Genomic DNA, 26,593 nt, shown 5'->3' with positions numbered 1-26,593 from the left:
CGCCCGCATTCACATACGGCCAGGAGACAGTGGAGTATATAGATGCTTACACTTTACCTTGGAGTGGTTTTTAGTGGACCAGCATTTTCACTGAGGAGAGCAACAGAGACTAGACTGACCAGAGCCCATGCAGGATTGGGCAGATTGGAGAGGATGTGTTCACAGGTTCAGTTTCAGGATCCTCGGACGAAGCTCTGGCTATTTGACACTTTAGTGGCGTCTGCGTTGCTCTATGGAGCTAAGATATGGGGACCTTCATTGGATCATCATGGGAGGACAGGTCGCACTGATGGGTGGGGGGACATGGAGAAGCCTCTGGTCTCTATGATCTCGTGGCTCATTAGAGCCAAGGCTTCAGTACCACATGCCATTATCCGAGCAGAGCTAGCTGCTCCCCCATTGGTAGTCGAGGCGCTTACCAGATTTGTCTCCTTCATACCCCGCATGTGGGAACTTCCCAGAGACAGATATGCCCGCCTTGCAGTTGAGTCCTCTCGACAGTTAGCCATGCAGGGAGATACAACATGCTGGTATGGTGAAATGATATCATGGTTTCAGGCGCATGGGTTCAGCATAGACAGATTGCCCCCCTTCTAGTACTCATTAGAGGCACCCTCTCTGACTCTTACACAGTCTGAGATCACTGGGCTCATCCGACAGGACCTGGCTCAGCTAGACATTAGGAGGACATGGATACAACCAGCACAGGAGCTGGGCACGAAGATGGCTTTCTATAGAGAGCATCTTCTCCAGCTTACAGAGGACGGTTTTGTGACGAGGCCCAGATACATGGACACTCACTTGTCTCGACTCTCATGGGATACGATGTGCTATTGGCCAGATACGCACATCTTCACACCAGCTGCGGATCGAGACTGGGAGATACAGTGGAGTACCAGCAGAGGTTAGGACATGCCCCCTGTGTGGCATGGAGCCAGAGACAGAGTTGCACTACACATGGCACTGCCCCGTCTACTACGAGATACGAGGCCGCTTCCACTGCTTGTTTAGAGAGGGCTTTGGACCACTCTCCAGAGTCATGCAGTACGAGGATCAGAGATGCTTGGGTTTGTTTCTACTCGAGCTGCGCCGACACAGAGAGAGCGTGATGAGAGGAGAGGCTAGCCAGTCTCAGAGACACATCACAGACTTCTTTAGAGCAGACACTGGACACCCGAAGGAGCTACTACCATAGCGAAGCTCGTCGCCTCACACCAGAGGCACACTGATCGACCGGGCGACCGAGCTGGGGAGATCCAGATGCCCACGACTGCGGAGGACTACACAACACCGACGGAGGCTGCATCAGAGGATTCGGATCACTTTGGCCCGACATGCATGACGCCCGATCAGACTTCTGACCATGGAGGAGATTGATGAGATCCGCCAACGACCGATGCTGGATCTCTTGTGATTTAGCTACCCCAGCTAGCTGCTTTGCCCCGTTCACACCTAGCAGTCCAGGATTCCATAGTATATTTGTTTTGTCATTTTGTCATTTTGTTACTCTGACTTTGTATCAGATCCACCACATTGTAACTTTTTGGTCTCATAGGTCACTTTGGCCTTTTGAAGACGTTAATATAACATTTCATTTCATTTCATCTCTCTCTCTCTCTCTCTCTCTCTCTCTCTCTCTCTCTCTCTCTCGGCCAGTCATGCACATCTTCTCACCAAGTGCGGATTGAGACTGGGAGATACAGCGGAGTACCAACAGAGGCCAGGACATGCCCCTTTTGTGACATGGAGCCTGAGACAGAGTTGCACTACACATGCCGCTGCCCCGTCTACTACGAGATACGAGGCCGCTTCCATTGCTTGTTCAGAGAGGGTTTTGGACCACTCTCAAGAGTCATGGGATACGAGGACCAGAGATGCCTGGGTTTGTTCTTGCTCGAGCTGCGCAGACACAGAGATAGCCTAATGAGTGGCGAGGCTAGCCAGTCTCAAAGATGGATCACAGACTTCTTCAAAGCAGACACGGGACAGCCGCATGAGCCACTCCCACAGGAGAGCTCCCTCTCGTCTCACACCAGAGGCACACTGATCGACCGAGCGACTGAACTGTGGAAATCCAGGCGCCCACGACTGCGGAGGACTACACAGCATCGACGAAGGCTACGTCAGAAGATTTGGAGCACTCTGGCCAGGCATGCACGACGCCCGGTCAGACTACTAACCATGGAGGAGATTGATGAGATGCGCCAACGACCAATGCTAGATCTCCTGTGATTCAGCTATCCCAGCAAGCCGCCCTTTTTTGCTTAGTTCACATCGACCAGTCTAGGATCCCATAGTATATATCTTTGTTTTGTATTGTTGTTATTTTGTTACTCTGACTTTGTATCAGATCCACCACCTTGTAACTTTCTTGTCTCATAGGTCACTTTGGCCTTTTGAAGACGTTAATATAACATTTCATTTCATTTCATTTCTCTCTCATAGGTCATTTTGGCCTTTTGAAGACGTTAATATAACATTTCATTTCACTGTATTTCTCTCTCTCTGAGTGTTTGTCTCCTCTCTGTGCTCTCCTCTCTGCATTCCTTCAGAAAATCCTGAAAAGATTTTGTAGTTGACTCTTCCAGGGCAGAAAATCATTAAGTGAACTTGTGGAGCTCTACGGTTATAAAAATAGGACTATGGGGGTGGAAGGAAAGAGAATGCAAAAGACACTCTTAGAAATGAACCCTAGCTCAAAAATGTGAGCAAGAGTATTGCAAGTGATGATTTGGGATGATGTTGTCAAGTGGACTTAAATGATCAAAAGTCTAGAGTGGAGCTGGAAGGGAAAGAAACTGCTCTGGGAATTAAAAATTTGGCACCTCTCTTGCCATCTGTTTTTTTTGTAGTAGTGACACTAAGAGTCACATTATTCAACCCAACATAAGCTCGAGCTGATGTATCTCCGATAAGTGCACTGCAGGGATGGCAAAATAAAGCTTATTGGAAATAATGGTGTAGAAGGGATCTTAGTATCTGCTTCAGAATCCAGATGCAAATATTTGGAGGTTTGTTGCCTAAGTTTTTGAGGTATTGAATCACATTGTGTGGTTTGTGTTTCACAACTTGAGCCTTCGCTTGTTGTCATGGATTAGTTTGCAAACAATCAAGGATTTTTGGTTCATGTGACATCAGAGAATGATCTACAGGTAAAGGAAGAGCAATTTGTCAAACCTAGAAAAAATAGTGCTGGAAGCTGGAATATGTTGTGTTTTTGAAAGATTGATTTATGCTTTGATACTTAATTCGCCTTTTTTGCTGTTCTTTTTTTGTGTGGGTTTTCGTTCTATTTCCAGATATGGGATCTGGAAAGGAGAGAACTTACGCAAACTCACAGATGGCATACAAATGTGACAGCGTTTGCTATGATCCAAGGCAGCCCCTTCATGTGATATTTTTTTCCAACTTCTCATTTGGCTACATGATTGATGCGGATCTAAGTTTGTGGTGTTGGTTTTAAATGAGTAGGTATATAGGAGAAGATTCAGGTGATATTGCTGTCCTACAATATGACAGAGAACAAAAAACACTGCGTCAGATGCCTTACTACATCCCAATACAAGTTACGCGTGGTCAGTGTGTTATGCCATTGTTTATTTCTGAATTATTTGTAATATTCATGCCATTTTCAGTAAGTAGTACTTAAAAGCTTAAAAAATGTAAGCAGCTGAAGTTTTCTGGTTGACAGTGCAAGTACTAAATGCATAACGATGCAAGATATGTCTTCTACAGGGAGTATAACAAAGTTCAACAATTGTGCTGCGTCTGTCATTAACATATTACCGTATCCAGAGATGGTTCACTGCCGGTATGTACTCCTCCTTTTAATCTCAGTATATAAAGAAATTGTTCCTGCAAAGGCATTATAGATTTTGACATGAATGTGGACAATGTTTTGCACAGGGTTCTGATTGCATACAGTGATGGTGTCATTATTGTGTGGAGTGTGTTTGATTCCCAAGTAAAGGAAACTAGAATAGTTTCAGGAAAAACACAACAGGATGAGGAACTGAACAGTGATGATGACGATGAAGATGAGGAAAAGGATATTTGCTGCAATTGCTGGGCTGATTCATCTGGCAATATATTGGCTGTAGGCTACACTGATGGTGATATATGGCTTTGGGACCTAGCTCTATCATCCACAAAATCCTCAGGCGAGTCTAATGTGCCTTTATTAAAAATTCAGCTGTCCTCAGATGATGCAAGATCACCTGTACTTGCACTTCGTTGGTGTGCTGGTGGCGGAAAAGAGGCTGCAGCATCTGTTGGTGGCCATCTTTTTGTATATGGTGGAGGAGGTTTTGGGTGCTCGGAAGCTTTCACGGTTAGGGTTATTTGGACCTTGTCTAAGACTAGAACACCATGAATTTCTTAATGTGTTTGCTTTTTCTGTGTTCCTGGATAAGAAGAGAAGTTTTGCCTCAGTTCTCTGTTTTTACTAAAGTCTGGGCTTTGGGATCTATTATACTCTTATCCTCTCAGGTTTGCTCATTGAAAACTGCAAGTGGTCAGTCTGGTGCGCCAAATGTGCGTTACGTTGATATTCCGTTGGAAGGACTTTTTGAAGATATGATACTGCTACCTGGACCAGGGGCTACCTTCTCTGAACAAGCAGCTGCACTCTTGGTTCTTACAAGCCATGGCCAACTGCATGCATATGATGAAGCTAGTATCACAAAATGCTTAGAACTGAATGAAAAAAGCTCGACACCTTTTCTGCCAGAGCCTGTTCCCATAAACCCTTTTACAACTGAGTCAAGTATAACTGTTACAATACTGGCTGAGCTTCCCAAGGATGGAAAAGCTGCCGATATTCTTTCTCAGGTTGGATCTATTTGCTCTGTTTGTAATGTTTTTTCTTGAAGTTCGGATAGTGTCAGTGTGTGTACTTAAAATGTTGTGCCTGGACATTGACTTCTTATTCAAATTCCCTGGTATGCAGCTTCCTCGTCAATTCAGAGGTAACCTACCGTCTGTTTTACCAGGTGGTTCAAAATGGCCTGTGACTGGCGGTGCTCTCAATAAATGTTCTGAACAAGGATGGAAAATTTCAGCAGTCCTTGTTACAGGGCATGCAGATGGTTCTGTAAATGTTTGGGATGCCTCTACATCAGTCTTTCGTCAACTTTGCAACTTACCTGCAACTGTATGTTCAGGAACTCTTCACAGATTTACTTTGCTGCTTTGTGACGTAGAAACTCTTTACACTAATATTGCTATGTTTTTGGCATCATTGAGGATCAGCTGAAGAAGCTTAACCTTAATGGACAGATATCTCCAAGGTTGCAGCAAAGTACCTCCGGGTTGGTGGTCTCACATGTGGATTTCTGCTCAAGCCGAGGCATTCTACTAGTGGCTCGAGGTAGTAGTGTGGTAAGTGAGGCTCAGTTGTCTCTAAATGGTGTTTCAGATCATAGGTCAGGTTATTGGTTTTGTTAGTGTTGAGTGACAGTTATTCTTGTTAGGTGTCTGTGTACAAAGTCAGTGCAGAATCTGGTGAGGTTAGATGCATAGTGTGTCAGGTATCAGAAATTCAAGGTAAAGCTCCTTTCTAAATCCAGGCGTCAATTGCTCCAGTTTGCTTGATGAATGGTTTGGATCGCTAGATATTCTATTTGAGTTAAATCAATGTACTCTAAAGTCCATTTTAGTGTTTGGAACAGTGGCCTCTGTCAATGCATACTGCTTATTGCTTGATCTATGGACCAACTAACTCTTGTTTTTCCGGCCTAAGGTATAGATCTAACCATAAAGATTGTTGTTTTCCAGCCCCATAGGCATCTCTGTTTACACACAGCTCAATGCGTGGAACAGGGGCCTCTGTCAATACAGACTGCTTATTTCTCGATATCACGGGCCAACTAAATTTTGTGTCCCTCGCCTTTTGAGCCATAGATATATCCATAGAGATAGTTTTTTCCCAGCGCCAGAGGTGTCTCCACTTGTAGGAGTTGAGTCTCTGCCCAGGGCAAGGATCAAGATGTGCTTCACTTGGTGCATACACCACAGATAAAAAACCCCAATCTCCAACCTAAAATATGTACATTCCCTTTCAACGAGCTCAATAGTGACTAAGAGAGGGACACCGGTTCCTGTGAATGGTCCTTGCTAGAACCACTGCTCAAGTCTGAAAAGGCAATCATCTGGGATTGCATCCACGAACTCTGCCCTTCTAACTGACATACTCCTAAAGAACATCCCAGACATTCTGCCAAGGTCGCATCTACCACGTACATCTAGCAGGTTCTCCATCCCAAATGGAACTTTGCATATGAATAGGCTCTCCCCATGTGTACCGATGAAAGCCTAAGCGATAGTCTTGCAAACAAATGGATGCTTGTCTATCTCCTTTGGCAAGGAATGGCGGCCCTAATAGGACATCTGAAAAACAGGGATCTAGGATGTGGATATGTTGAAATCTTATGTGTCGGATAGACAGTCTGACTAGGAGAAGTATTTGCCCCTTGTCGAGTACGCGTATATCAATACCGTACATTCGTCTACGGGGAAGGCACCCTTTGAGATTCTTTATGGTAAGCCATGCAAAACAGATTGTAAAGAGTGTACCGGCTCAATAGATATTGACTTTATGCATAGATGCAATTTGACCACTCGAATTGTGCACTAGCACAAACAACATTGGTCATTGAACAATCACAATTACATTCACATCATTATCCCTTTTGAGATCTTAGATAGAAATCTTAATCATTATGACTTATTTAACCTTCACCTCCAAACCTTGCCAATCTCTAATGGATGTCTCGATGCACTAAATTTTGTCATATTCATCGTACGTATCACCTTATTAATGAATCGAGATAAAATGCTGTAGTCATTTCATCTCACATATGCAACAAACATACATTTGCAAGATCATAGTAATTAATCAACAATAACATTCACATATCATGGTAAACCATCTATGTATGTACCATATAGCAGTCACTAGGTAGAGCACTTCGAGCACATGAGCAGTGCCAAAATGTCGAAGATGAATTGGTTGATTCTATCTCAATCTCTGGGAGTGGAGTGGCTCTTCCCTTGTATAGCACGCATTGCACTGGATCCAACCCTTTGAATCGACGTGCATTTTTGGAATAGTCGCAGTAAACCAAAAGCTTCAAGGTAAATCTCAGGTGACTGAGGAGTCTCTTCCAAGTCTTCCTACTCCATTCACTTCACATCAAGAGCACGATAGTTCTTGAACTTGACTGAGTATTTTTGGACCAACTACCCTTTCACTTTCCTTTCCTTGTGCGCTAGGACGTGCTCAAGCATAAGAATCTCCTAAATTTCTTCTACCTCCGGTTGCTCTTGTGGCTCCCTATCCTCTGGTACCTCACCTTTGAAAGGTCGTAAAAGACTTACACGAAAAGCATTGTAAAGCTTTAAGTATGTAGTAACTTCAGTTGAAAGGATACGTCATTGATCTATTTTAAATTTGGAAGGACCCAAAGTATCGCATGCTGAGCTTTGGGAAAAGCTTCTCCTTACCCTTCTTTCTGAGGCGTGCCTTTTCAAATCTAAGAAGCACCTAGTTATCTTCCTTCAATTGCATGTCTGAGTGATTCTTGTGTGCTTCTTTCTTATGCCGTTGTCGAGACTTTTATAGAGCCTCCTTAACCTTGGCAAAAGTGGTGACGAGATCCTCTACAAAATGATTTTCTTGGTAAATCTTGTCCTTGATGCAAAAGATAGGTGAAACCTTCTTGCCACCCTCAACAATCTCAAATGATGCCTTCCTCGTCGAAGTGTGAATAGTGTTATTGTAAGTCTATCAATGCCAATATCTCAGACCCAAAAGGGAGGGCAATTAACTCTTGTGCTTGGACTAAGTGATGTCAATAGCCCACAATTTCGTTCCCAATTCGTGGATGTTTTTGTTTGCTTCATAGCATTGCACAGAGCAAACATCAAATAGGTGTAGATGTAGGTTGTTCGCTTCTTTTGAGAAAACGAGCTTCCCAAATGATGTTGCAAAATGGAAAATCAAATAGAAATAGAGAGATGGAGGTGACTAGTGATGAAACAATCACCTACATTAGAATAGATGTTATGGTATCGATGAAGGAATCTTGAATTCATTCTTCCTATCCAAGCTTCATTCTTGTCTTCCTTTGCTTCCTTGGTTTATCATATACAATCACATGAATGCTAATGAGGTGTATAATGGAGAACGTATACAATGGTGATCATCCCATGAACTCTCTCATGGGTCTCTACAGTATGGCCTCAGTGTCATGTATAGTCAACTTTCTAGGGGGGGCGTGCTTGATGTCGGTCAACGATGCTCTGTAGCCTCCTATTTCGACCTTGCCCACGGCATGAAGATCCTTGCATCCTTGGCATCATTCCAAGGTGGATGGCTCAATCAAGAAGGATACCCCAATGAGGGTGTAATTGGGTAATAGTTAACTTGTGGTCGGCCATCCCGACTAGTCCCTGTGTAAAAAGTAGTGATCTGCCTCTGTATGGATCCTCTATGTGTAGGTCCTCGAGTCTCTGTTAGAATCCATGGTGTGTGCAACAAAAAGTTGGATCGAATCCTCCTTAGAAGAAGAATCAACTGAAGCTTTGATACTATTGTAAACCGCAAGCCACTGGCGAGGCGGTGAATCCATAGCATACACACGATAAAGCTGGAAATTGATAACACTTGAACTTTTAGTAGAACTCGAAACGAGACACAGTAGAACAGAGTTCTCTACCCAGATGCATGTGCCCCACACGGTACTTATTATATTGAAGAGTACAACTGCTGTGGAGTCTCTCTGCAACTGTGCAACCAAGCAGTGATCTGCCAGAGAGGACCCCCAAGGCTCGTATGAAAAGGCATGAGGCCAAAGGCATAACTTGTTAAAAACAATGCGCCCAAAAGGTCTGCTAACCAAAAAGCCAGTGCCCCAGAAAGTTAATGCATCAAAAACTGGCCGAAAGAATTTGCTCATCTGCCATGTCAGCAGCCTGTGTGGCGCTTAGCCATTGTGTTTGTGGTCTAATATTTCACATCAAACTCATGCATATGTTTATGAAGGACTAGCCAATCAAATAGACAGTCATTTCTCAAACTCATTCAAACCAAAAAGTCATTAGAAATAGCACTGTTATGAACTTACTTTTAATTTATAATTATAATTTTAATTCAAAAGTTTGTAAATATTTTAAATGATACATAGAAGTCCTGTAGGCAATATACGATAAGCCCAACTCCTCTTGTGTGCTAAAGTTAAAAGAACTCAACCTTGTGACAGCTTATCTTCTCAATCTTGTTGATCTCATGACAAAAGAGTAGAGCAAGTCCCTTGACTGCACAAGGCACTGTATTGGACACAACTAGCAAACCTCCAGGAGGTTTTGCAATGGTAAGCTCCAGTTTCCCAATCTCCCTTGGCACAGTGAATGTTCAAACCTGATACCCAAGTTCTAACGATGAGCAGCAACGCCTCAAATAGGTTTGTGTGATCACAGACACAGGCCAATGTCAATACCATCTGATTCCTATAATCTAATTGTACAGGATGCTCGTGAAGTGCCTGTTTCCAACTCACCCCCATGATGAGGATAAACAGACCACCCTACACCCACAGAGATACACGTGTGCACGTATTTGATTAATTTTATCCTTGTCATTTCATAAGATGCATCAGAAGAAAATGTTTATCATTGTCTTTTTTTGTTAGAGAGATGTGATGATGATCTTATTTTCTTTCCATTATATGTATGATCACAAATCTTATTTAATTTCTCTTTGATTTCTGTAGAGCAACAATTCTATCAGGATGCTGGTTTTCAGTGTGTAGCAATCTTGAATACTGGTGTAGAAGTCACTGGCATTTCCATTTCAAGTCATAATGAGCATGTTGCTGTTGGCCACATAGATGGTACGGTAAGTCGTGAATTGAAGGAAACAGGGAAATAGTGCAATGAAACATCTCTTCTACTCGAGGATACTGACTCTGTAATGAACTGGGTGAGGGGCTTTCTTTGACAGGTATCTGTACTAGATGTTGCGTGCGCCACCTTAATGGTTCAAAGAAAAGTAGTGTTTTTGAAGGAGCAAAAGCACATTAGATTTCTAACATTTGGCACTGGAGTGAAGGTGTCTGCTCCTTTGGACTCATCAGCACTGATGGGTAGCTCGATGAGAGGAGTTCTCTATGCAGTAGAAGATTCCTCTTTTGCTGCTTTGATTTACGGCAGTGGAGACATTTCTAGTTGTGGACCATGGCATGCTGACGAGTCCAGAATTTTGTACATATGTTGTCTAGGTAAAGCATTCGCTACTGTTTCTTGTTCTGGCATCAGCTGATTTCGAGGGTCCCGAGTATCCAATCCATGATATATATTAGGAGGGTTTTTTCAAAGTCCTCTGAGGCTCAGTTTCTTAGCGGTTTCCTACACTAGTGAAAGTGATGCATCAATTTTCTCTACAGTGTGTGCTTAGGGGTTGACAGCATGCAGTTTGCCTGCTCAACAGAAATTTTCAATGAGCAGAAGGCTGAGGGAACAATTGGTCCTCCTGCAGATCAATGCTCAGGAAAGTTATCAGAAAAAGGCAAGCGTCCTGAAGAAACAGACCTCTGCTCGCACTACCTTTTAGTCTGTACCCAAGTCTCTGCCTGTCTTTACCGCTGCTCGATGTCAAATCAGGTGTGCAACCACCATTTTATATCCCTTGGTCGAGCATGGTATTCACTAAATGTGCACAATCCGATCACGTTTTCAATGAGATCCTCTTTGCTACAAACAGGCGGCCAGCCTAACAAGTTTGAAGACTGCACGTTTTCCAACGCGTTGTTCCTCTGCGTCAGCTTTCTTTTGCCAGAGTGCAAATGCACACAGACTTGTTTTACTTAATAATGCTGCAACTTTAGAAGTTCGGTAAGTTTATCTGACAACTTTTGAAAGAACTCCTCAGCAAAAGCATATGTTGCTCCAGGTCAGCTTACTTGTTTAATTTTCTGTAGATCACTTCCAGGCTTGGATGTTGTCCAACAATTCTCGATGGCTGGAATTTACAATCTAGACCCAAAAGTCAGTGAGAACCCAACATTATTATGTGCTGATCAGGGACTTATGGCTCTTGTAGGTCAATTCAAATTCTGATCGTGATGCTCTTAGGAAATTTTATCGTGATTTTGTAATCTCTTACGTAGATAAGTGCTCTAATTACGTGCAAAAAGTTTTGTTTAGAATGCTTGTTAGGTGAAGTAAACTCTCAGATGGTTGTGATCTTTCGATGCAAGAGGTTATCTTGAAACATCAAAACTTTTATAAGTCTTTTGGTTTCAAGTGCCAGCATAAATTACCTTTTTTATATACCGTTTGGAAGTTCCAGAAGAACCCTATAAAACCTAGATTTATAGCTGCTTCTTGTAACACCTCTTTGACTGAGGTTTCCAAATGGCTTAGTTATTGTTTCAAAGCGATTTTGCCTAGCGTAAATGAATGTGGAAAAATCTGCTAAAGGAAGCAGATGTACCTACCGATTCAAGTTGGATTTTATGATTCAATAGGTGTGATTTCTATTATAAATTTTTTGAACTCTTCAAGAAGCCTTAAAGAGAAATCTTCTCCTTTATGTCTCCGAACTTTTGACTTTACAATGCTATATACGAGGCTAAATTTGGAGGACCTTAAGTTTAGAGTCAAGTCTCTTATTTCAAAAGTTTTTGCGTACAAGCTTGAGATGGATAGGTACAAGGCATTGCTAGTAGAAAAGTAAGCCTTGAACTTTGACTTCTTATGGTTAAAAAGTAAGAAAATAGATGCAACAAAGGAAGAAAGAGATTCACCAGGATTGTAGATGACATTGACATCATATCTTGGTTAGATTTTCTTTTGGAAAATTTATATATAACCGTTGGTGACTCTCTTTTCAACCAAACAATTGCTTTCCCTATGGGCACCAATTGTGTTGTTTTTCTTGCTAATTTCTATCGTTTCACTTATGAGTTTGATTTTATGGAGCGTCTTGTCCTTGCTAAGACTTGCCCAATATTTTTGCACAAGTTATGCAATGTAAAACGCTTTGTAGATGATCTTTTTGATCTTGACATTCCATAGCTGAACTCCATAGAGCGATGTGGAAGCCACCAGAGTGTCAAAAAGCCAGAGCTTCATCCGAGGCTTCTGAAAATGAATCTGGGAACACATTCTCTCCAATCCACCCAATGTTGCATGTGCTCTAGTTAGTCTAGTGCCTGCTGATCTCCTCAATGAAAATGGTGGTCTACTAAAGACCACCCCAAGGTAGGTGCAAGCATCTGTATACTCCACTATCTCATGGCCGTATGTGAATGTGGGTGCTAATCTCCTGGCCCACAGTGGGGGGGTGTTAAACACCATAACCTTGGTTTTACCAAGGTTGACAGACAGACCACTCTCGTGAGCAAACCTATGCAAAACATCCAAGTGACGTTGCATCCCCTCCGGAGAGTCGGTGCCAACTGCGCACCTCTCTCTCAATATAGTCAGAAACCTCATCCACATACATAGCAAATAGAGTAGGAGAGAGCGGGCAGCCCTGATTCACCCCGATAGTGGAGTGAACTAATGTAGATAACCCCTCTGGAGTGCGTACATGCCCCATACCGACATGTATAATACCATGATCCCCCAAATGAGCTTTGTGGGTACTCTTATCTCCTCTAGTCTGCGCATCAATCTAGCTCTAGGCACTGTGTCAAATGCTTTGCGGAAGTCCACAAATCTACAATAGATTCGTCTCCCATGTGATCTTTTCTCCTGAATAATGGTTCCGAGTGTCAGAATGTGGTCAAGAGTAGAAAAAGCTCTCTTGAACGCTGCCTGTCGGCCGGCTGCGCATATACCCTCCCTCTCTGCCCATCTACTCAGTTGCTGCTCAAGAATGGATGTGTACAACCGTGCCAATGTGTGTCCAATCATGATAGTGCGATAATTCGCAAGCTCCATAGGGTCTCGTGACTTGAAGACAGGTACAATAGTAGATAAACTCCAAGTATCAGGCAAACCCTCACACATGGCACGGTTGAACATCACTGCTAGAAGCTCTGCGAGCAGATCCTTGGCATATATAAAATGCTCAGCCACTAAGTCATCATGATCATATGCTCTCCCAGTCCTCATCCTATCAATGGCCTTCTTCACCATCTCAGCTGTGAAAAAAGCACATGTGTGTGGGCATAGCTCAGGGGGGTCAGGAAGAGGCGGCTGTCCAAGAACTATATACAGAGATGATGCATAACTTTATATAGAGATGATGCATACGAGCCCCAGCCCTCTGTAGAAGTAATGGCAGGATGGGAGGAGTGCTCATGAAAGAGTCGCCATGCCTCACCTGAGTCCCGACTCAAGAATAGTTGATATAGATCCTACTCTAGTCGAGCCAAAAATGCCCTCTTCTTCCGCCGCACTAGGCGTCGGAAGGAAATTTGTGACTGTCTATGAGTGATGTCCTCCAAAAGCACCTCCTTTTGAAGCTTGGCTCTCGTCTCGCGGCACTCCTCATCATACCAGCTGTTCTGGGGCATGTTCCGAGAATGTCGTCTCTGCTCAGGCTGGGTGTGTGGGTATGCCTTTGCTGCTGCATCATGCAATGTTTGTGTCAGTATAGTAGTAAGCTCCTCTAGAGGTCGCCCTGACTCCTCAGTGCACATGCATCTGTAGATCCCATCTATGTAGACAGAGTCCGTCTCCCGTGTAAAGGTGTAGCGAGTAGGGGCTGCTATCCGCGGTATGTGTGCTACACTAAACTGGAAAGAGATGGTCATCAACACAAGGGCATGATCTATTGTCACACCAACAGGTCTAGGTTCAATTGTGAGGTCCTGGATACTAGAGATAAAGCTCGACTGTGCCATGACATAATCCACTACACTGGCTCCGTGTTTGTGTGGAAAGCATGTAAAACCTCCCACAACAGGAAATCTCTGTAGGCCATTCAAAATGGCCAATCCATGTGCAGTGCCCATGTCTATCAAGTGGCGTCCATACTCAGTATGCTCCACAGCTTGTGATATTTTGGATAGGCCCATCTTTGCAACATCCAACTCCCTCAACATCTCCTCTGAAGTATCATAAAATACTGTCTGGTGATGGGCAGTTCTAGCATTTAAGTCCCTAGAGAACTCCCATATGTCATCATCCAAAATAGAAAAGGGGGACTGTCCTCTAGGTGGTGCATATACTGACGTACTTGGAGGAAAGTAGCGCTTCTCCATAATAACCACTCGTCCATTTGTATCCGCTGACATGTGGCATAGACTGCCGAGGGGCCTGATGTGTCTCAGAATAGAGATGATGTCCCTCCCAGTGAAAGTATCCTCAAAAGCATCCACATCAAGGCATAGAGAATCGAGATCCATTACGATTCCAAGTAGAAACTTTGAGTGTGGTCCCATAGGTCTCGCACCGTCATGTGGAGCGCCTCTCCATAATAATCCCTCGTCTGTCTCTATAAGAGGCAATTTCCCTTTCTCTCAGGTTATCCTTATCTCAGGCATAACTTCTTGTATGAGCAAGCTGTGAGAGTGTGAGGTCGTCCCCAAGGAATATCCCTGTCTTCTTTAGTGTAGGACGCCCCTTCAAGGAATCCTTCTTCGCTTCTATGGAGGGGAAATGCATGATTGATGCTCTTTCCTTTGAAGTCTCCCCCCCTTTCTTTTCTCTTCTTCCCCACTCTCCATGCCTTTGTGTGAGTAGTCTCATCACCCATCATGAAGAGAAGTTCCTTGACCTTCCTCTCCACATCATCATGGTCTCTTAGACCGGTCACTCGTACATGTAAAGCTCTAGCCTTCGTCCTTTGCTCTTCCTCTAGGGTCATGTTGATGATTGTGGGAGTGGGGATGGCTGTTGGTTCTTTCCCTTCCGCTTTCTTGGCGACATCTATCCATTTCGCGGCCTCATCTACCTTCTTCTGTGTTTTCATGATTACCTCTACCCACGATGACGTCTTTGCCTCATGTTCCTTCTCTTCTTCTTTGATCTTCCACAGTTGATCTTTGATGACTTTGAGTTCTTCTATCATTGAGGGCTGGATTTCTCCTTCTTCAAGTCCACTCCCCGCTCTAGTTCCCGCAAGCTCTCGCTTGAGGGCTGAGACTTCTTCTCGGAGCACTTGGACCTCTACTTGAAAGTCTTCTTTCTTCTTTTTCCATTGCTTGCCCTCGTTGAAGACCATTTGAATGAGGTTGGCCTTTTGTTTCCACCATCGTTCCATCTCCGTTTTCCACTCTTTCATCTCTTTTTCCACTTGTGTTATTCTCTTGTTCGTGACCATGAATGTTGGCTTCGTTACTGTCAAGGGAGACTTGCACATGGGTGAGTTGCTCTTGGTCTCCATTGCTATAGAGAGAGAGAGAGAGAGAGAGAGAGAGAGAGAGAGAGAGAGAGAGAGAGAGAGAGAGAGAGAGAGAGAGAGAGAGAGAGATGATGATGATGTATTTACGTCCTCGGGGGGCCAAAATGACCCTTGGGACCCAAAATCTCATATATGAGACTCCCCCCTTCCCATGTGAAGGAGGGGACGTGTCATAATTCTGTGGTGATTTTGTTTGTGAGTGTGGTGTGATGTTCTAGCACTTTGGCAAGATAGATGCCTAGTGCTACTGGAGAGGGATGTGTTCTTGAGAGAAGCTCCTCAAATGTAGTACATCCTTGAATAAGTTGGGGAAAGTCGACCCGAATGTGTGCATATGCTGGACATTCAAGGGTTACATGTGCCTCATTTTCCAATGAGTTCAAGTTGCATTGAGTGCATCTCCTCATGTTTGCATCAATATTTAGCCATCCTCCCGTTTCACTTTTGAGCATGCGTGATCTTGTCCGCATCAAGGTGATGGCCCGTCTCGCACGGTAAGACATGGGTGTCTTGATATGTATTTGGGTTTCCCCGGTTTGGTACTCTTCCCAGTATCTCGTGTTTATGTGCTTGCAATAGTATTCAAACTTGGACCTGTGCATTGCATTCTTCCATTTGCTGTGGAGAGCCTCAAGTAATTGTAGTTCAAAATTCAGCTCGTGCTCATGCTTGGTACCTGCCTCTACATGCATGTCCACATGTGCTCCCACATTCCATTTAGAGAACCATTTCCTGATGTCCTCAACAAGGCTAGAGGTGAGAAACTTGCTTTTGTGGTTCTTTTGCGGCTTACATCCTACCTCCCATGCTATGTGAGGCAAACGGTTATTAGACATCAACTTCACCTTCAAGAGATATCTATGCATTCTTTGCAAGGCAAGCATTTCCAATGGTCTTTGTCTAGTCTCCAATAGCATCACTGAGTATGGTGTTGTGGTTTTTGTCCCCATATGTCTACATAAGAACTTTTTCTGAATTTTCTCAATGTCATTCCATGTGCTGGCCGGAATACTTGGTCCCCATACCTCTACCCCATACAGTAGCGTTTGAACCACACACGCATTGAAAGCCATGGACTTTATTTCCCACCTTCTAGTGACGCTTTGTTTGCACATGTTTTCAAACTCGTAATACCTTGCTTGTTCTGCTTCAATTCTTGTTTTTGCACATTGCCCCCATCTATGATTCGAGGGTATAATGATGCCCAAGTATTTAAAGCTGTCCATTGCTTGAATCTCTTGCCCATCATACATAAGGGCGGGCTGATCCTTTGATTTGTGTGTACAAATCGCCATACATTTTGTTTTTGTGAGATTCACTGAGAGTCTTGTGGCTTCGCAGAAAGTATGTACCGCATCCAAAAGTTTTTGCAAGAGAGACATGCTATGCGCTAAAAGAACCACATCATCAACATAAATGAGGAGTAGCAAAGTAATGAGACCTATGTTTGGTGCATCTCCATTATCTTGCGTCGTTTGGCAGATAAAGTCCTCAAGCTCATCTATGCATAGCCCAAATAGTGTTGGGGACAAAGGATGTCATAATAATCAATATCTAATTCTCCTAAATGATTTTCTCATATTAAACTGATCATTTAATGTGGGGAAGTGCCCGGGGAGAAAAAGCTAGAATATTGGTTAAGCTAGTAGACCGGCCACAGTAGGGATCCAAAGGAGGGAAAATAGGGATCCAAAGGGGGGCCATCTGCAAAAGAGCCATGTGCAACAATGGGCTAAAAAGACCCTAAGGTTCAGCCCATTAAGACTTCCAAAATGCTAAGGTTCCAAAATTCAAAGGTTGTGTCCAAAGGTCAACCCCCGGGAAAATTGGATGCTTTGTGTGTGTCCTAAAAGTCTTTGCACATCCCTACATGGGAGGGGGCGAGCCCTAAAGGTAGGGGATGAGAGAGAAAGCCACATACACACACACAGGCTCCCTTTACACAAAGGGAATGAGGGACACATGTCAGCTCCCTAGGCCAGATGCCCACAAGGTGTGTCCAATTTCTATTGGAAGGCCCTTGAAGTGGACCAATGAGAATTAAGCTAGAGTAAATGTAGTTTAATTAATTTAAAAACATTTAATAAAAGAAACCAATGAGAATTAAGTCTCCTAGAAGACTATTGGGCAGTCTCCCAAAGGGTCCAATGAGCATTCAGAAGCCCCATGGCTTGCCTGATTTCTATTGGCCAGGAGGCAAAGGGGTCCAATGAGAGTTTAGTTTAATTATTTAATTACCTAAAGCTCTCACAAAAGGGGAAAGGGGGGACACATGTCAGAAGGCTATTACTTATGCTGCTTAATATCCATTGGCTTGACTTGGGGAGGTCCAATGAGGCAAAAGCCAGACCAAATTAGCAACAAGGGCTCGCCCAAGAGAGAGGGGGGACTGATTTTTGCTTGGCATTGACACACACACACTCACACTTGACCATTTGTGAAGGAAGAATACTCTATCTCCTCCCAAGCTTTAATGGGGAGCTCATCACCTACTCCAAGTTTGTGAGATAGAAGCCTACATCAACACTCTCTTGGCATGTGGATGCAAATCCAACCAAGAGCCAAGCTACAATGCATGCTCATCTTCTCTACCAAGCTAATTACTAAGCTAAGCTATGCTAATATGAGTGATTATGTGAGGAGATGTACATCTTTCTCGTAAGATACTCCTTCTTCCTCTCAATCTACTCTCATACCCTGCTAGCTCTCACCATCTTCGAAGGTGTGTGAGGTCTTGGGTCTGAGAACGGGGATAATTCAAGTTGTGTTTGATTAAGTGTTTTGCTTGGTGTATGAAGCTTCCATCTTCATTGCACTAGCTAGTCTTGAAGGAACACAAAGAATTGTATTGTACAATGTCTCTCTTGATGGGAGAAACCATAAATACAAAGCCTTTTGGAGGGGAGACCGGCTCCATGCAAATCCGGTCCTCAACTGTTGTCAATAGCTTAATTTCTCTCTCTTTTGAAAGTATTGTTGATGCTATCTAACTAGGTGTTATGCTTTTTGTTGCTCTCTCCACCCAAGCACTCTTGTAATTCTCATTAGGAATCTATTCTAATGAAATGCCCACTATGTTCATGCTAATTTCCGCTACACATAAGTTATTAGGCCAATAAATGTTACATTGGTATCAGAGCTCAAGGTTTCTCTTTTCTTGCTCAAGAAGGGAGGTCCTCAAGCTAGCTACAAATGGTTGGTATTATTAATTGCCTGTGAGTAAGTAGAATAGGGATTTTTCAGCCTTGCAGTGCGCCTGCCTTCGTGCAGTTAGCGGGGCATCACCGTCGAGAGCTATGGTCTTAATAGTGGAGTCCTACGGGGCTTGCCTACGGCTTAACCACTATTGAGCTATTAGAAGCTTGACAGGAGCCGGTGCTGTTTTGGTGTCGAAAGACCCTCTCTTCTATTCTTTGCAATTAATGGTATTCGAGCCGCGGGTACAGTAGCTTGAGTGCTTTTTCTAAAGGGGTAAAGAGGAGTAGCAACTAGGGCTTGAAGTGCCAAAGTACACCTAAAACGTTTACACCTAAAAGTTGTTAGAATGGCTGACAATAGTAAAGAGAGTGAAATTAATGTTGATAACTTTGATTTTGCTCATGAGCAAGCTACTAATGATGCTTCAATGCTTGTTAACTATCTTGTTTCTAGGCTTCAACAAGCCATGGGCAATCCATCTCTCCAAAGTGAAGTGCAACGGCAACTCCGTGCTCACGGGATTCTTCAAGCTATTCACCATGACGAGAGAACACCTAGGAAGCCTCCTTGTGAGACTATCAAAAGAGGTCTCTCTCCGATTCGGGAAGGAGAAGAGGATCCTTATGAAGGGCTCAAGAATTTACTTCTTGATGATGCATCTCCTTCCCAAAGGAGAACTCAAGAGCCTCTTCCGAAGGAACGAGAAAGAAGTGAGTCTCCCGCCACCTCGGCGGAGATGGCTCCACGAAGACGGCGGGCTAAACGCTCTCCATCACCACCAAAGCGGAGAAGACCATCGTATTCTTCTCCTCACCACAATTCAAAGAGGGATGATAAAAAGCAAGAGAAGAAAAAGGCGAGAAAGAGGACACCCTCTTCTCCATCTTCTTCATCCTCTTCCTCTTATGAAAACTATGGTGAAGATGACAAAGATCAAGACAAGAAAAAGGCGAGAAAGAGGTCACCCTCTTCTCCACCTTCTTCAAATTCTTCACCCTCTGAAGAAAGTGATGGTGAAACCTTTGAACCATCAAAAAGAAGAGGCCATAGGAAATCCTATGCCGCATGGAAGAGGTCGTCCAAGTTGAAGAAATTCAAAGAGGGAGGGAAGAGCATCTCTTTCCTTACCTATGATGGTACCTTTGGTGCTACGGACAAAGTCTTGGCCTTTATCCAGCAATTCGATGCGGCGTTTGGAGATGAGGGCTTCACGGAGTCCTCTAAGCTACGCCATGTAGCTATGCACTTTCAAAAGTCCGCCAGACAATGGTGGTCTAGCCTACGAGCCAACGGTGAAGCTCCACGAACATGGAAAGCTTTAAGAGCTTCCATTATGAAGCAGTTTTTGGCCACCGATGCCAAAGACAAAGTACTCACCGAATGGCGAAGCTTAAAGCTCTCTCCCAATGAATCCATCCACAAATATGTAGACAAGTTTTGGGACCTACAACTCAAAGCCACTGTCTTCAAAAGGTTGGATTTTGGAGAGCAAAAGCAACAATTTTGTGCGGGCTTAACCGAAGAAATGGCGGAGTATGTCAACTCCCAAAAACCACGTACCATATCGACGGTAATACACCACACTATGGTCGCCTCTCGAATCAATTTCCAAACGGGGGCAAAAAGAAATAATAAGCCCCCGGAAAACAAGGGTTCCAATGAACCTAAGGGGAAGGACAATGTCCAAAAGTCTCCTAAGGGCAACTCCAACAAAGCTAAAGAGAAGGGAGTTTACAAAGGTAAGAATAAACTCTCTCCTGAAGAGCTTGAGCGTTATCGTAAGGATAACCGGTGTTTCAAGTGCGGCGAACAAGGGCATGCGTACCGCGCTTGTCCCCAAAAGAACAACCGCCAAGATCCTCCTAGAGCTTCCTTGGTTGAAATCCAAGAGGAGGAGACTCACCAAACTCACCACAAAGGATCTCCTCTATGCCATGCTTGGGGAAAGGTAAGAGAACATGATGCTTTTATTCTCTTTGACCCTGGTTCTACTCACAATTTTATATCTATGGAGTTAGCCACCAAGCTAGGCATACAATCCTACGAGATGGGAGATGTCCTACCCGCAGACAGTGCCTTCAAGGGGCAAGAAGCTTCAGTCACTCCCTTAATTGGGAAATTGAGGCTTCATGTCCAAGGCTATGTGGACAAAGAGGACTTCTTTATCTCTCCTCTCAAGCATGAGGATGTAATCCTAGGGGCACCATGGTTTGACCGCCTGGCTGCCGATGTTAAATTTCCTGAAAGGAGAATCTCCTTTAAAGTTCAGGGAAAAAGACATGTATATAGATGCTAAGGAAATGGGTAACACCATCCCCATTGTACATACACCAGCTTTCAACAAGTCAATAAAGAGCTCTATTTCCGTGTACATGATTTTTGTTAAAGACTCTCAAAATGAACCTAATGCTTTAGCAAAAGAAAATAAAAGCAACCAAAAGGAATTAGAGTTATCCAATTTTCTCAAGGGGTTTCAAGATGTTTTTATTGACGACATCCCTTGTGAGCTACCTCCTAAACGAGGTAATGATGACCATGCAATTGAACTTCTTCCAGGAAGTTCACCGCCTAATAAACCTCCTTATAGAGTTTCTCAAGCTCAACAAGAGAAGATTATACGGCAAGTGCATGAGTTAGTTGAGAAGGGCATGGTTAGGCCTAGCTCATCTCCATTTTGCTCACGTGTGCTATTAGTGCAAAAGAAAGACGGCACATATCGTATGTGTGTCGACTATAGAGCACTAAATAGGATCACTATCAAGAATAGGTTTCCCGTTCCACGGGTAGAAGACCTATTTGATAAGCTACAAGGATCGACCTACTTCAGTAGGGTTGACCTAAAGAGTGGCTATCATCAAATAAGGATAGTTGATCAAGACATTGTAAAGACCGCGTTTTGCACTACATTTGGTCTTTACGAATACATTGTCATGCCTTTTGGCTTGACCAATGCACCAGCCACATTCAACCGCTTGATGGAGAAGCTGTTCAGGCCTCATCGAACCTTCACTGGAGTGTTCTTTGATGATATTATCATCTACTCTAATTCATTGGAGGAACACAAGCAACACCTCCAGGTAATATTTCAAGTTTTAAGAGAGAATAAACTTTATGTTAATCGAAAGAAAAGTGAATTTTTCTTGCAAGAGATTCAATATTTAGGTCACATTATCTCTCAAGATGGCATCCAAATGGATCCATCCAAGTTAGAGGTGATAAAAGAATGGCCTAAACCAAGGAATCTTCATGAACTAAGAAGCTTTATAGGTATGTGTGCACACTATAGACGCTTCATAGAAAAGTTCTCACAAATTGCGGGACCATTTAATGACCTAACAAAGAAAAGTGTTAGGTATACATGGTCTGCTAAGGAGAACAATGCTTTCGAAAAGCTTAAAGAAAAGCTTATCTCTCAACCTGTGCTTACACTACCGGATCTCTCAAAAACATTTGAGGTCCAATGTGATGCTTGTGGTGATTGCCTTGGAGCCGTTTTGCTCCAAGAAGGGCACGCCATAGGCTATGAGAGTCGAAGGCTCGACCCTGTTGAGCAAGCTCTAGGCATATACGAAAAGGAACTCCTTGCAGTTCTACATGCCTTAGACTCATGGAAGCACTATTTATTGGGGACTCCTTTTATTCTGCGAACGGATCACCAAAGTCTTAAGTACTTCATGACACAGACCAAGCTCTCCGACAAACAAATGAGGTGGGCAAATTTCCTTTCGCAATTTCATTTTCATATTGCTCACATTGCTGGCAAGCATAATCAAGTAGCCGATGCACTCTCAAGACGACCGAGAGTGAATGCGGTTTCCATAGCAACTCACAATGATCTATCTTCAATGATAGATGAGTATGCTATTGATCTCGATTTTAGAGATGTGATTTCAGCCCTTGCATTAGGGAAGAAAGAAGAACCATTTACTTTACAAGATGGTTATTTTCTCTATGGCAATAGACTATGCGTTACTAACTCACTACGTGAGAAAGTAATGTATGAATCTCATGCTCCACCTTATGCGGGGCATAGAGGGATTCAGTCTACCTTAAAGGGAATTGAAACATATTTCTATTGGCCTACCATGAAAGTGAACATACAAGAATATGTTTCCAAATGTGTGGTATGCCAAAAGACAAAATTTGATAGAGGGAAGCAACTTGGGTTGCTTCAACCCTTGCCAATCCCTAATTCACCATGGGAGAGCATATCCATGGATTTTATCTTTGGATTGCCTAAGTCTATCCATGGGAATACGGGAATATGGACGATAGTAGACAGGTTCAGTAAACAAGCTCATTTTATACCTGTCAAAAAGACTATCAAAGCCCATCAAATGGCAACCCTCTTCATTTCACAAATTTTCAAATACCATGGCTTGCCAATGTCCATAGTGTCGGATAGAGATCATAGAATGACCAGTAATTTCTGGAAGGGTCTCTTTGAGAATTTAGGAACAAGGCTAAACTTCTCTTCGGCCTATCATCCACAAACTGATGGCCAAAGTGAAATAGCTAACCTAACCATTCTCGATCTACTAAAAGCCTATGTAACGGAAGTAGATCAAAGATCCCAATGGGAGAAGTACTTACCCTTAGTAGAGTATGCTTACAATAACACTGTACATACTTCCACAGGAAAAGCATCTTTCGAGGTAATTGAGGGAAGATCAAAAAGTCCCTTGCTACTTAAGGTACATGGGAAGATCTTCGCTGCAGATGAGTATAGCCGAGACCTACAAGAATCTTTCCAAAAGATTAAGGATGCTATCTCTATCTCACAGCAAAGGCAAAAGGCTGCTGCTGACAAGCACAGAAGAGCCCAAGCCTTTAAAGAAAACGATTGGGTCTTGTTAAAGTTTCCCAAGGCTCGATTAAGGCACACGACGGGCAAGAATCCTATGGGCCACCAAAAGTACTATGCTAAACTAGCAAAAAGGTACTATGGTCCCTTCCAGATTCTTAGGCCAATAATTGAGATGGCCTATCAACTTAAGTTGCCCAATCATTGGCTCATACACAATGCTTTTCATGTGAGCCTATTAAAGCCTTACAAAGGAGAGCCACTTCAAGAACCAACTATTGAAGACCCACCGGAGATCGAGGACCAAGAGGAGGTGCTGCAGCCCGAGTCCATTCTCCGACATGAAGACAAGGTATTAAGAGGCGGTAAGACTATCCGACGATATCTTATTAAGTTTAAGAATTATCCTTTTGAAGATGCTAGATGGATGCAAGGCATACAATTAAAGGATAGCCTAAACCTTGTCAATGCTTACAATGCTTCCCAAGAGTAAGCAAATGTACAAAATGTTAAAAATGAACAAAATTTTTGTCTTATAAGACTCTCTTTTCTTTATTTGTGCACAAAAATGAAGTAGTATGCATGCTTAGATCAAGTTTGTGGAGACGACGTCTCCCAAACACCAAGTAGAGCTTGTCACTCTACTATGGAAGACTGATAGGACTGATGTGCACACATGCTTGCGGCAGCCTCAGGCTCTCAAGCGCCAAATGGACTAGTCATCCATTATGGAATGATGTCGTAGGGTAACATAGGGATCCTCTACCCGCTAAGAAAAGGACTCATGAATATGCTTTATCTTCTCTACACCATAGTCGAGGACAACTATGATTTCAAGAGAGAGGTAATGTCATAATAATCAATATCTAATTCTCCTAAATGATTTTCTCATATTAAACTGATCATTTAATGTGGGGAAGTGCCCGGGGAGAAAAAGCTAGAATATTGGTTAAGCTAGCAGACCGGCCACAGTAGGGATCCAAAGGGGGGGCCATCTGCAAAAGAGCCATGTGCAACAATGGGCTAAAAAGACCCTAAGGTTCAGCCCATTAAGACTTCCAAAATGCTAAGGTTCCAAAATTCAAAGGTTGTGTCCAAAGGTCAACCCCAGGGAAAATTGGATGCTTTGTGTGTGCCCTAAAAGTCTTTGCACATCCCTACATGGGAGGGGGCGAGCCCTAAAGGTAGGGGATGAGAGAGAAAGCCACACACACACACACACACAGGCTCCCTTTACACAAAGGGAATGAGGGACACATGTCAGCTCCCTAGGCCAGATGCCCACAAGGTGTGCCCCATTCCTATTGGAAGACCCTTGAAGTGGACCAATGAGAATTAAGCTAGAGTAAATGTAGTTTAATTAATTTAAAAACATTTAATAAAAGAAACCAATGAGAATTAAGTCTCCTAGAAGACTATTGGGCAGTCTCCCAAAGGGTCCAATGAGCATTCAGAAGCCCCATGGCTTGCCTGATTTCTATTGGCCAGGAGGCAAAGGGGTCCAATGAGAGTTTAGTTTAATTATTTAATTACCTAAAGCTCTCACAAAAGGGGAAAGGGGGACACATGTAAGAAGGCTATCACTTATGCTGCTTAATACCCATTGGCTTGACTTGGGGAGGTCCAATGAGGCAAAAGCTAGACCAAATTAGCAACAAGGGCTCGCCCAAGAGAGAGGGGGGGCTGATTTTTGCTTGGCATTGACACACACACTCACACTTGACCATGTGTGAAGGAAGAATACTCTATCTCCTCCCAAGCTTTAATGGAGAGCTCATCACCTACTCCAAGTTTGTGAGATAGAAGCCTACATCAACACTCTCTTGGCATGTGGATGCAAATCCAACCAAGAGCCAAGCTACAATGCATGCTCATCTTCTCTACCAAGCTAATTACTAAGCTAAGCTATGCTAATATGAGTGATTATGTGAGGAGATGTACATCTTTCTCGTAAGATACTCCTTCTTCCTCTCAATCTACTCTCATACCCTGCTAGCTCTCACCATCTTCGAAGGTGTGTGAGGTCTTGGGTCTGAGAACGGGGATAATTCAAGTTGTGTTTGATTAAGTGTTTTGCTTGGTGTATGAAGCTTCCATCTTCATTGCACTAGCTAGTCTTGAAGGAACACAAAGAATTGTATTGTACAATGTCTCTCTTGATGGGAGAAACCATAATACAAAGCCTTTTGGAGGGGGGACCGGCTCCATGCAAATCCGGTCCTCAATTGTTGTCAATAGCTTAATTTCTCTCTCTTTTGAAAGTATTGTTGATGCTATCTAACTAGGTGTTATGCTTTTTGTTGCTCTCTCCACCCAAGCACTCTTGTAATTCTCATTAGGAATCTATTCTAATGAAATGCCCACTATGTTCATGCTAATTTCCGCTACACATAAGTTATTAGGCCAATAAATGTTACAAAGGACATCCTTGTTTGACTCCTATTGTGCTAAAGAACTCTATGGAGAAGCCTGTTTGCATTTTCAGTTTACATCGAACCGCATGGTATAGGCGTGCCACCGCAACCCTCAAGTGTATGGGAACCCCAATGGTCTCCATGCGGGACTATAACCCATGAGGAGGTACCGTATGAAACGCTTTCTTAAAGTCTACAAAACAACAATACATAGTTTCCCCTTTGAGTCGCGCCTCTTCCATCATAATCCGGATTGTAATCAAGTGATCTATGGTACTATGCTTTTCTCTAAAACTTGCTTGACCGAGAGCCCTCTTTCCACTATTTTCAGCCCATGTGCTAATATCTTTTTCTATCAGGCTCCCAAAAAGTTTTGCCATGCAAGAGCCCACCATGATGGTGCGGTAATTCGTGAGTAGGTTACGGTCTCCTCCTTTAAACAAAGCTTTGACCCAATTCTCTTGCCAATCTTCAGGCATGCCTTGGTGGATAGCTTGATTCATCATGCAGTGTATCCATTTCTTGGCTTCGTTGCCCGACCATTTCAACATTTCGGAGTTGAAGTGCAAAATGTCAGAGGCTTTCCCAGTGGCTAGTTTTTTCAAACCTCTCAAAGCCACTGCAAAAGTTATAGGTTCCTTAGTGTCAACTTGAATTTCAGCGTTCATCATTATTTGAGCATCGATGGGAGCATAGACTGTTTGTGCATATACATACATTTCGTCCATGCTGAAATTTCCCATTATATCCTCCTTTTTTCCTTTCATGTTGCGCCATGCTTTCTTGGGCTCTTTCTTAAATCGGATCACCACTTGCTCCTCC

At 43.3% G+C, this 26,593-nt stretch overlaps 1 protein-coding gene across 6 annotated transcripts in view; it reads left to right on the top strand.

The window, feature by feature from the left end:
• LOC147444618 (uncharacterized) overlaps positions 1-26,593 on the top strand; it is a 162,444-nt gene that overhangs the window by 41,830 nt on the left and 94,021 nt on the right. For 2 of the 6 annotated variants that reach the window (XM_086527173.1, XM_086527168.1), the window contains exons 3-17: positions 2,927-3,011; positions 3,099-3,152; positions 3,300-3,391; positions 3,472-3,575; positions 3,736-3,811; positions 3,907-4,330; positions 4,489-4,830; positions 4,949-5,152; positions 5,251-5,379; positions 5,472-5,544; positions 9,771-9,895; positions 10,001-10,277; positions 10,487-10,659; positions 10,760-10,890; positions 10,977-11,094. In XM_086527173.1, the coding sequence (XP_086383299.1) occupies positions 2,927-3,011; positions 3,099-3,152; positions 3,300-3,391; positions 3,472-3,575; positions 3,736-3,811; positions 3,907-4,330; positions 4,489-4,830; positions 4,949-5,152; positions 5,251-5,379; positions 5,472-5,544; positions 9,771-9,895; positions 10,001-10,277; positions 10,487-10,659; positions 10,760-10,890; positions 10,977-11,094 (2,407 nt within the window). The remainder of the gene's footprint in view (positions 1-2,926; positions 3,012-3,098; positions 3,153-3,299; positions 3,392-3,471; positions 3,576-3,735; positions 3,812-3,906; positions 4,331-4,488; positions 4,831-4,948; positions 5,153-5,250; positions 5,380-5,471; positions 5,545-9,770; positions 9,896-10,000; positions 10,278-10,486; positions 10,660-10,759; positions 10,891-10,976; positions 11,095-26,593) is intronic. The other 4 variants (XM_086527169.1, XM_086527174.1, XM_086527170.1 and 1 more) reach the window with 4 other exon arrangements.

This window comes from Adiantum capillus-veneris, chromosome 13 (genome assembly GCF_014529385.1).
Source record: "Adiantum capillus-veneris isolate H3 chromosome 13, ASM1452938v2, whole genome shotgun sequence".
NCBI classification, from domain to species: Eukaryota; Viridiplantae; Streptophyta; class Polypodiopsida; order Polypodiales; family Pteridaceae; genus Adiantum; species Adiantum capillus-veneris.
This window is presented reverse-complemented; position numbering and strand designations above follow the sequence as displayed.